The sequence below is a fragment of the Mizuhopecten yessoensis genome, unplaced genomic scaffold (assembly GCF_002113885.1).
Source record: "Mizuhopecten yessoensis strain PY_sf001 unplaced genomic scaffold, ASM211388v2 scaffold8365, whole genome shotgun sequence".
Taxonomy (NCBI): domain Eukaryota; kingdom Metazoa; phylum Mollusca; class Bivalvia; order Pectinida; family Pectinidae; genus Mizuhopecten; species Mizuhopecten yessoensis.
Genome location: NW_018407511.1, coordinates 617,073 through 629,303, shown reverse-complemented (window position 1 = coordinate 629,303; position 12,231 = coordinate 617,073). Strand labels below are relative to the sequence as shown.

The 12,231-nt window shown below is 37.7% G+C and overlaps 1 protein-coding gene across 4 annotated transcripts in view; it reads right to left on the bottom strand.

Annotated features, from left to right (window-relative positions):
• LOC110455753 (reticulon-1-A-like) overlaps positions 1-12,169 on the bottom strand; it is a 32,626-nt gene extending 20,457 nt beyond the window's left edge. The window contains exons 1-3 of one of the 4 annotated variants that reach the window (XM_021506105.1): positions 11,605-12,169; positions 8,887-8,916; positions 5,451-5,495 (exon numbers count right to left, since the gene is read on the bottom strand). In XM_021506105.1, the coding sequence (XP_021361780.1) occupies positions 5,451-5,495; positions 8,887-8,916; positions 11,605-12,034 (505 nt within the window). In that variant the 5' untranslated portion in view covers positions 12,035-12,169. The remainder of the gene's footprint in view (positions 1-5,450; positions 5,496-8,886; positions 8,917-11,604) is intronic. The other 3 variants (XM_021506107.1, XM_021506106.1, XM_021506108.1) reach the window with 3 other exon arrangements.
• Positions 12,170-12,231: the final 62 nt, after the last annotated feature.

Genomic DNA, 12,231 nt, shown 5'->3' with positions numbered 1-12,231 from the left:
GCGATCGGATATTCTGAGGGGAAGGTTGGTTTTGAGCTGCTGGCGGCTACTACACTTTTGGATCGTTCCAAAACCGTGGAGCTGTCAGTATGCTTGGTTTGTAGGATAAGGGAAGCAACTCGTAGAATAGAATATGGGGATGGACGGGAGATTTTAGTAATATTTACATTTATGGAAGATAATTTAACTTTGTCATTCTAGCGTACTTTTGGTGTTTCAGACAATAGAGTTTGACTTTAGAATCATTGATTCATAGAGCCTAGTGATCAGACTAATTCTAGATCTATATTTTATCCATTTGCTAATCCTATATTAATTCATATAGAGTTGGGATTTTATAGTATTCATTCATTCAATCATTGGCACTTGGTTCATTTCCGTTATTAGCTAAACTACAGTAGGGATAAATAGACTTGTTTTGTCCCCTACATATATCAGAAAGTTCTGGTATCCAGGGTTCAGACGTAGTTCTACCTTTATTGTACAACATATTTATGAGAGAATTTGGAGAGAGTCTGTAGAATTGTTGTATCTGTATAGATCTGTGTAATTTGATATTGGGTTCCTTAATAAACGGTAACCGTAAAGGTGTGCGTAAACTTATCTTATGCTTTCTGGTTCTTCTTTAGTTACTAAGAACTAGTCAGTCATAAGGTACTTGGTTTGGAAATACCACATAATTTCCTGGGGGCTTGTCATTAGCATTTAGTGACAGTTGAGAATAGTCGTGCTCTCCATGTAAAGGGTTGAGCCAGGGGCGAAGACCGTTACTAGAGATAACCTAGTCAACAAGGATAAGTCTGATATTGGGAGTAGGAGATGACCGTGGCTCTAGTACTAGAGATAACCTACTCAACAAGGATAAGTCTGATATTGGGAGTAGGAGATGACCGTGGCTCTAGTACTAGAGATAACCTAGTCAAAAAGGATAAGTCTGATATTGGGAGTAGGATTTGACCCGTGGCTTTAGTACTAGAGATAACCTAGTCAACAAGGATAAGCCTGATATTGGGAGTAGGATATGACCGTGGCTCCAGTACTAGAGATAACCTAGTCAACAAGGATAAGCCTGATATTGGGAGTAGGATATGACCGTGGCTCTAGGACTAGAGATAACCTAGTCAACAAGGATAAGTCTGATATTGGGAGTAGGATATGAACGTGGCTCTAGGATATGACCTTGGCTCTAGTACTAGAGATAACCTAGTCGACAAGGATAAGTCTGATATTGGGTGTAGGATATGACCGTGGCTCTAGTACTCGAGATAACCTAGTCAACAAGGATAAGTCTGATATTGGGGGTAGGATATGACCGTGGCTCTAGTACTCGAGATAACCTAGTCGACAAGGATAAGTCTGGTATTGGGAGTAGGATATGACCTTGGCTCTAGTACTAGAGATAACCTAGTCGACAAGGATAAGTCTGATATTGGGTGTAGGATTTGACCGTGGCTCTAGTACTCGAGATAACCTAGTCAACAAGGATAAGTCTGATATTGGGAGTAGGATTTGACCGTGGCTCTAGAACTCGAGATATTCTAGTCAACAAGGATAAGTCTGATATTGGGAGTAGGATATGACCGTGGCTTTGGTAATAGTACCCAATGGAGAATCAATACTGCTATGGCATCACTCATAAGCCTCGGGCTAGCACAAGCATGAAGCTGCTTACTCAGCCAGCATGATCAATACCAACTTGGAATGCATTCTTCTTGCATTACAGTATTCCTCAAGGTATATGACGGGAAATCAGCCATGATCACCTCTATCAGGTGCTGGGGATGCAACTTACATAGGTAACACACAGTGCACACGTCAGCAGCCTTGCCCAAGGACTTGCTCTCAAAGTGTAGGAGAATCACAAATCAATACTAGTGATTAATTTCTGTAGAAAAAAATCATCAACTATGGCAGACCTCCGATAGCACACCATCTCCGCCAGGCGTGCATCTCGGGGGCAAACAAATATTGTAGCTTCTACTTCAAATTCTGTTGCTAAAGGTGTAAATACAATTATTGCTTACTGTAATAGCATCCCCCACTAATTAAGCCGTTGGTAGGCTCTGTAATACCAAACAAAACACAATTACCAGACAGAGTTCAATGGTCAGAAGGACCAATTATGTTTGCTGTCATTGATGATTCCATTGTAACAAAATACTCTGAAAGCTGGTATTTATCGATCCCTATGACATTTTTGTGTTTTGCACCAAGATTTTGGACCCATCTGACCTACATGACTAAATATATCACATTACGTGATTTACGTCTAACGATACAGATAAGGAACACATAAGTCTTCTCTTTCACATATTACATGGTCATGCTTGGTGCAATACATCCCAAGCTAACAAAAACAGGTAATTTATTTCAATTTCATTTCTCTCACACATCCTGTACCCTGCAAGTCCGAGTTGGGAGGAGGGCAGTTCCATTTCAACGCTTGCTAGCATATGAACTAACCAATTCCAAGCAGTTGATTTTGCCTATAATTTCCCCATCCCATTACTGTTATTGATCCAGACTAAAGCAACACAGCTATCTTGTAATGTGAAAGCATAGCTGCCATCTAAAAAAAACTGGAAACAATCATCTTAGATATTGCACATCTTCATTCAAAGCCACATATTCATAAACTCTAATTTCACCTTGTGCTTCAAATATGAAAATGAAAAATGACCAATATTAGAACTAACACTACAGATGTGTCAGAGGCCTAGGGCCGATATAAAGACCACGATGACAGGTAACAGGTTACAGAAAGGTAGATTGTGGGACGAGAAACTGGTTTTATACGAGTCCATAGGAAAAGAAACCGCAAACAATAACACGAATAAACAAGAGTTCCTCGAGACGGTACACGATACGCCCGTCAAATGTGGAGAGATTTTGGAGAGATAAGCGTCAAATCTTATCAAGCTTGTCCGAGCTTTCATGGCAATGAACCTTCCTACCAAGTTTGAAATTAATCCACTCAAAATCACTGGCAAATAGTTTTGGTTATTGCAAGCTTTCATAGAAATAAACCTTAAGTAATTGAGCAGAAACTGTATTGGAAATTCTAGAAAGGGCCATAACTCCATAAATAACCAGCGAATAATTTTGGTTATCGAACTTGTCCGAGCTTTCATGGTAATGGACCTTCCTATTAAGTTTGAATTGAATCCATTCAAAAGTTATTGAGCTAAAACGAATGTGTGGCCCCCCCCGTATGAAAACATAATATGTACCGTCTATCGACGGGCGTATAAAAATGTTAAATAGTCTAACTGCTGTAGCTAGTCAGGTGATCGAAACACAGAGAAAACTAGAAAATGTTGAGAGACATGAATGCCTCTCTACTGCCTATACAAATTGCCTGATAGTTCAACTTTCTATAAAAACCATAATGGTGACTTTGACCTTAGCACCCTAAAATTTAAAATTATCCAAGGTATGTGTCAAATCCCCTTTCAAGTTTGATTCGAAACATGGTGGGACGGGACTGGACGGACATGGATATTACTACACTGAGTAAATGGTTAGTTTTCAGAAGGATTTTTTAAGACGGTCAATCCAGAACATGATTTTAACTGGGAATGTTGATAGGTCCCATAACAACATGTTGGCAGGTTCCATAGGACTCAGATATCTGTATCCTAAATTTTACTGATGCCTCCGAATAATAAAGCAGAGGCATACAAACAACTAATGTGAAATATCTCAACACCAGTTGCATCCCATGACATCATCAAGTCAATCAGCTTAATCTTAAGCTCATCCTCAAACATCTGTCTAATCAATAAAGCCCTTGTACTGAATATCAACAGTAGAAGAAAACCAGATCGGGGTGAAATCTTGATGCTGTAAAATCATTAACCAGATCGAGGTGAAATCTTGATGCTTTAAAATCATTAACGTTGCTAAGTGAAGACTGTACACTTTACTTGTATGCGTAGGCAAGCGTATACGTATTCCTGTGATATCACTGATAGCTAATACCTAATGTACCACAATTATCAATAGTACTATTGTTTGATGCCTTTGAAAATTAAAATATATAATTTTACAATATTTTTTACACAGCATCTTTCTGCATTAAATCATTTTTTTAATTAACCAAAACAGTTCGTGTATTATGCTGTATTTTAATGAAGATGAAAAAATAAAATTTGGAAAAAAAAAGTAACTAAAACTGATAATCAAAAGTTGATAATTTTCCAACATTTTCAAACCCCCCGATTGGACTGGATACTGCCGGTGTACCTAGTAGTTTATGTGGCCTAGAGACATGTACACTTACACATGTTAGCAACCGTCATTATCATGTAATAAATCATGCCGAGTCTATGTGGTGAAAGGTTAGATCAGCAATATACAACTTTGTTAAACATTCTGATCAATTAGTTATCCGTATTTGCTTAACATGATAAATCCACGGAAACTTTACGTTGGGGCTCATTGAGAGTGGGTGCATCAAGGCTATCAAATCTTTCCCTGCATGAGGCTATTCCAGCTACAGTATGTAAATGTGTTGACATTTCTTTGCATAGACTACGTCATGAATATCCATGCTGAATGACATGACTGAATTTCTGTATAATTTCTGGTGACAATAATTCGGTCTATTTCTGTATACATTGTTTAGTAACATGCAGGTGATATGACTCCAACCCAAAAAGTGCTTGTTTGATATAAATGTTATTAGGTCACATCTAGATCTAAAGCCAACACACATGCCATATTTGATCTAATAAAAGCACCTACAGAGACATGAAAGTATAACCTGAATGTTTATTGTAAAAATTCCATTGTCTACATGTTCCAGCTTTATGGTTTATGGACTTTGTCGGGTCAGTAGTGAAAGATAGGCAACTTCTTCCACGAAAATGGCACAGTTGTCAGTTCAGAAAATGAGTAATATTTATACGAAAATAAAGCTCACGTAATCTGCTGATACAATGACCAGTGCAGAATGATATTCCTTTTATCTTAAATGGCGAGTTCCTCAAGACCAGCACACTTTTTGGTCAAATACAGTATATATACATTGGATCATGTTATATTAAAGGGCTTTCTCTTAACAAAACACTTCTACAGCACAAAGTTGGCTGGAGTTATAGGGGAGTAGACTGGATATATAGAGGCCAACACTTCGTGTTCCAAAACCTTGCTTAGATGTGCGTGAAACAGAAGTTCAATTGTATACACCACGTTAAGATGTAGATACATAGATGTTTTTTCATGCTACATGGTAGACTCTGGGGGTGAATCTCGTTGTTTTTATACATCTCTGTGTAAAAGCAATATCCTGAAGCCTACGCCGACGAGTAATCCGTTTCAAATTTCTACCCTACCACCAATCACACATCATGCGGGACTGATTGTTTTCCCATTCATATAGATATTTAGACATTCTAGCAATGCACGTATTACACTTGGAAGCCACGGTACCATGCAGCAGGACTTACGCTGCTTCATCTCAAGTCCATCACTTTGTCGTAATTTGCCTTGTCCTAGTCGAGAAGAAGAACAGACTGGGTTTTTTATGGGCAGACAGACATAAAGAATAACTGTAGAGACCACCTGTATTTGTGTTTTCTTACGAATCTCTCCAAATTTCCTGATCGAATATAACATTTTTTTGGTAACAAATGTTTTTGTAATTATCCATAAATACATGAAATTAAAACATCTGTGGAGGGGATACGTCTTTTATCTGTTAATGTTGTAATGCTCAGTTTGACTGCAGAATACAGGCTGTTTCCCCCAGCTAAAAAGTGCCGTATTTTCCCCAAATGACTAAAAATTAGGAATGTATCCCCACTTTCAATAGAGAAAAATGCTATATTTTCAAATTCATAAAGAAACAGGCTGTTGTAAAATTCAGATAAAAAACAACACTGGATGTATTCACAGACATGTAGCTAGCTATATAGACATATCCTTTCAGCATGAATGTATATCGTATATGGTATACATACGGGAATTCGAGTCACTGGGTATGGTAGTTTTTTAGTACAACATCAAGTGCTGTAGAAAAATCAATACGACTCAGAACTCCAGCTACATCTGACATTTTGCTTTGTTGTGGTGTGTTTTTGTACAACTGAGTGGTTCCTACACATTGATGTCTGCGTACGTGAGCAGTTGACTGTTTACTCACATACGATGACAGGGTATACCCTCCACAGTGTAACAGGCCTAGGTTACTCCAGCTCACCCAATAACACACATTTACTGGTGATTAACTGGTGATTACTAATAAAACAGTATGCAACGAAGCCGTATGTGTGTGGCTGTACAGTTTGAACATAAGGTGTGAGTCAACCGCAATTGTAGTAAAACAAGACTGGTACATAAACATATGTGTCATACGTTTGTATATCTAGCAGCTCTGTATACAGGAGGAGATCTGCATAGATCCGTATCACTAATCTCCGCATGAGTGCACAGGTACAGCTCTAGCTCATTTAGTACATTCCCCCATAATGGATGGTCTCGCTCCAATACTTTTCTACAGTAATACAAGAGGCCAAATGGGAGTGTAGTGTGTACTGCTCACCTGTTATTCATCTCACCTCTTTGACCTTCAAAATGGATCAACATTTATTTTAGAAAAGTTAAACACTATAAGAAGAGCACAAAAATTGATCTTTGTTGGAACATTTTATCAATCTATACCTTCTGAATTTTAGTTGGAAAGATTGCAACCTATTTTACTCATGTGACCTTGAAAGGGTCAAAGTTATTCATTTGAACAAACTAAATAGTCCCTCATCCTAGCATACTAATGGCCAAATATCCAAGGTTTCTTGTTTATTCGGAAGATGTTGTGTTAAAGTTTTAACAAAGTTGACCTATTTCACCCTATGAAGGTCAAGGTCAAGATCATTTGTGTAATGAAATTCACATTGTTGACAAAAAACATATTTAACATATTTCCATCCATAAGACTTATTTGATTCCAGCAGATCTTGGTCTAAAGAAGAATGTTAAATTTTGCCGATTTGACCTTTTTTGGCCTTGTTCCTCAGGCCTTGTAGCATCCTCGATAGCCAGGGGTTACGCTCACTTTCACTCTCTGTACCCCTGGAATATGTCATAGCAAAATTGAAGGCATGGTGTGCGCCACCTTGTTGGTGAGACTAGAAGACTAGTTCGATCCTCTGATGTACATCAAAAGAATCCCGCTGTCACGTAACAGTAAAACATGGGCTTTGAAGTCCAGCGTCTCTCCTTTGTGATTTTCAAAGGACAGGTGTATCAGCTTAGCGATTGGTCAGGTTTTTTTTACCCAAGACCAATCAAACACCTATCATTGTGCCTTCAATTTTGCCATGATATAGTCCAGGGGTGTAGAGAGCGAAAGTGAGCGTAACCCCTGGATGTTGAGGATGGCCTTGTAGGGGTTCTAATCCTTATTATTCACAACTTTTGAATAGTCTGTTAATAGAAAAGTTCAATTTAAAGACAGTCAGTGATGTTTGAGAAGAAGTTAAGACAAAAGATTATCACACTAGGTCACCCGAGTCTTGGGTAACCTACCAAATAAATTGGAATTCTTCTTTGGAGAAATAACCCAAAATGCTGGGACTCTACTTTAAATGGGTCTACAGATTTGCATCATTTTTACAAGATTTAGTTTTTTTTTCAATTTTATAGTCTTCCAATCTGGACTTTGCCATTAATTGTATGTGTATTGGTACAAGTAATCCTATATGCGTGTGTCATATGATTATGAAAACCACTTAAACCAGATCATTTTAGTTATGTGGATCCTATGGGTGCATTTAATGTGTGGAAAAATTCTTCTTATGCCCCATAGCATTGTATAGAAATGCCAGTAGAAAATGATGCCATTTTAACATTGAAAAATTAGCGTAAACATATTTGTGTGTCCTATATATAACTGTCTAACTAGAGCAAAATTATGAATAATAGATTGTAACCAGAGGCTATGAATATGATTGTGCACAGTGGAGTGAAGCTTTGTAACACCAATGGACAATGAACTGTGGAGTCTCTTTTCTCTATAAAACCCATAAATGCAACTACTTTTCTGTACATGTCGCATGTTTGTGGTAGACCCACCCCCATCCCCACAAAAAAATCTTTCAGAGCATGATAATGTAATTTTTAACAAATTTTAAGCTTTGCTCAATGGGTATACAATTATAACAGAAAAACTTGATTGCTACCGGGAATCCTGAAAAACAACAACACAAGTCATCTTAATATACAAAATGAGAAAATGAAGCATAGCCACAAAAGGACACACCAGGCATTCTCAATATGCACCCACCAGACTAGCAACCGAAAGACTGACCAGCTAGGTGGATGTCTGCTCAATCGGAACAGAGGCCTAGAAGGCCTGTATCATTGATATAGCGGGGAGTGTAATTCGTTTTTAACTCATTCACCACTGAAGACACATATTGACTCTTCCAATTCAAAGGTTGGAATAGTTTATTATAAAATTTTAGGGATGAATGAGCGAATACAGTTTTACACCCAGGTTACCAGCACTGAGCAGCCATCCGAGAAAATTCACATCTACAATTATGATATGGTGTGTGCCATTGGCTCTATCATGTATGGACCAAATATTAGTTAAAACTCTTTCACATGTACTGAAGAAGTAGGAATTTTAAGATTTACTTTCAATTACCCTATTGATCCCCACCCCCTCTGCCCCCAAAATAAGGGAACCCAACTTTGTCAAAATTTGCTTAACAGCCATTCTGGACCAACAGCATTTAAAAAAATAAAATTGAAGACAGGTGGTTGGAGAAAAACAGATGTCATGCCATATGGCATAAGCTCTGTTGCTGTTTGGGTAGGTGCTATAGTGAACATTAAGTATATTTAAGTAAGATTATAGACTACATAACAAAATCTCCTTACCTCTTGGGTCAACATTCTTCAACCATGTGTCTGTAAAAAAAATCATTATCAAGATTAATACTGTGAATATCATTTTCTAGTACATTTATGAATACATTTCCTAAACGAAATTTTACAACCTCAGAATTAGGAGAATTAAAACAAGCCAGAAGCATGCAATTTAATTAACCATAAATAATATCAATGACTTTAAACTCAAACTTAAGTCAATATACATTAGGTTTGATTTATTCAATTCCATTCCAAATTGTGAATAAGAGACCTAGAGGCTAGAGTACAGCTCTCCTGCTTTTTACTTATATTGAATGGTATGTTGAATATGATGCATGCATATTAAAAGTGCCAAAATACATGTCAATACAAGCGGAGATCAGGCAGAAATATAGTTAAGAAGTTATGAAAATTTTTCAAAATATATTCTTATATATCCTATTCAAGACCTTAAGGATCCCTGTCCCACTGCACTGCCGTTTTTCCTATACACAGTAACCTCCCCTTAACTTTTGCATTTGGATATACATTGTAACTGTAGCAGTGTTTGACCCTAACACTTCCATTGACGAGGTAGCTCACTGAATACGGTTCAAATCCCGGTCTAGCCCACTGAATATTTTACATTCGGGAGCACTCTTGTTGATTATATTTTGTTTATTTCATCTTTATTATTTTCCATAAAGTCTCACAATGTATAGTTTTCCTTTCAAAATGAGTTACCTGCAAGGTTATAGTCATGCTGGAAAAAATAGTTTCAAATACTATGCAATTAGTACGGGGATCATTAAATCCTGTGTTGGCAAACACTATGTCCCCATCCCTATGCCAATTTAGCCACATTGACCAAAGGAAGTTTTATAATAAGATCTAGGTTAAATTCCCTTTATCTGTATGGAAAACAATTGTCTTTTTTAACATGTACTCACGTTAAACTTGAACCCATGTTAAACTTGAACCCCAATGCTTTGTTGCAGAACAGACATGCACTGTATATTTTTACAGGGTTCTCATGCATCATGAATTGTTTATTTTAGCATGCACGATAAAATCACGATTTATATATATTAGAGAATGGCAAGATGGTTTTGGCCTCCCATTTTTCTCATTTTAAATCAGTTATCTAAGAGCCAAATTCAGGCGCATTTAAAAAAAATACTGAAGATTTTTAATTGTGAGATTTTAACTCATCCTGATTTCATAGTATTAAAATCATATTTTCTTTTATACCTTTTCTACACTTGGAGAAAAGTGGCAAATTTTTCTCTGCAACGCTTTCTTTCAGAATATCTCACGGACTTAATTGTAGCTATATAATGACCTTAGACACTTTCCTTTATCATTAAAGCGTGTGTTTGTGTCAGGAAGGTGACACTTTGATTCATGTGCATAAAAAATAGAAAATGAAAGTGGGGAATTCCCGGAAGGTTGTTTGTGAAAGAAAGGAAACTATTTTTTTTGTGGAGGAAGTATTGATAAAAAAAATATCATACCTACAGTATATCACACTGTAAGGCCTATGTACAACTACCATTACAAAAACATTAAATGTCTTCATCCATATGGAAGAATATACATTGTCAAGATTTACTTCAATTTCCCATATTGGGGCCCAACCCTCTGCCACAAATTCATTGTTTAGTCTCTCTGTCAAGGATCCTTTATGCCAAATTAGAAAAGAATCTCTTCACCCTAAAGATATTAATTATCAATATTTCCCCTATACGGCCTCANCCTATACGCCCCCCCCCCCCCCCCCCCTCCCAAAGTTATGAGGGGTCACAGTCTCGCACTTTTTGGTGTCCTCTTTACCCTTAATGAAGTAGGATTTCGAAGATTTACTCCTAATTATCTTATTGGGCTATCCAACTGCCCCCCAGGTAAGGGAATATTACCCCTCACTTTATACAAAATTAGGTCAAATTGGCCCAGGGACCCTAAATAAAGTTAAAATTCTTGTAGTAGGATTATAAAGGGTTTCTCTGAATTTCCCCTTACTGGACTTTGCCCCTCTACACCAAGCAGCAAATCTGGGAGTGTGCTATGTTACTACATTCACACACATGTATATACACCTGTACGAGTGCAGACACCCAGTCATACTCCAGTGAACACACTAAAATTACTATGACAAGCCTTTACGACCAAAGTTGAAGGTCAGTTCAGTACATGATCAGCTCTCTGCTGCTATGTGCACATTTGGCTTGAATTTAAATAGCCAGGTGTTACTGACCAATGTTAAGTCAATGAGAGATGGAAATTCCAGTCCTGTCTATTTCTGTACAACATGAAATAATGCTTCCCGAATTATTTTTAAAGAGTTTGTAATTTTTGTATGAACTGACTTATATAACGGATATGGACTTCCAAATTAATACAATAAGATAAAATGTTGTGTGAAAAAGTACAGATATGACAATTAATGTTTTAAAATATAACTGGATCAATGGTATCTTTTATAAAGTATTCTTGAATTCTTGGTTGGGAAGACCCATATGACAATATCTGGTAGTGATATATGCATTCAAGAAATTGCAACGATATTGTTTACTATATATAAAACTACAAACAATAAGAGATAGAATTAGCAGATAGAAGATAATGCAAGAATGAAGATCCTCCAGAGAAGGCATAGTGACAGGCTACTCCATTTGGAGGAAAGCCAAGCATGACGTGAACACATTTACAAAAGACGTGCCTATACAATCAGGATCGCTCATTCGTTACCTGCCGGTGGTTTGGAGACTGATACAGGTTCTGAGGCTACTTTTGTTTCAGGTTGTATGAATGGTGAAGTATCTGGTTCGAGTTCGTAATCAAAGCCACGATTAGTCTCCCCCATCCCACTTGTAAATTCACTTGTTGGTGCAGGGGGTGCTGTTGGCTCGGCAAGGCCGGGCTGAGAACCAAAACTTATTAAAGGTTCTCTAGTATGGGGTTCTTGAGGTGTCAGGTCATCATCAAAATTTAGGAGAGGACTAGTGGCATTCGCCTCTGATGTAGTACCAGATTCATAACGATCCTCCTCCGCTTCCTCACCGGTGAACGAAGTAGTGGTTATCGCCTCGTCTTGCTCTGGGACTTTATCCACCCTTTCAAAGTCGTCGGCATAAGCATGCTCGGAGTTTCGTTGCATATCTCCGATGGAATCTGCCATTGCTGAATTTACGTTTGGTGTGCTTTTCAAAATAATATCACCGACAATTTGAAACCGCACGACACAGTCGCATGCAACCTGGATCCGAAAGAAGTTGGATTAGACCTGACGTAATGGTCATGCGCCGAATACACATTCATTCGGGACGTCTTTGGGTTTGCCACATAAAAAATATATGTTTCAAATTGATATAAACG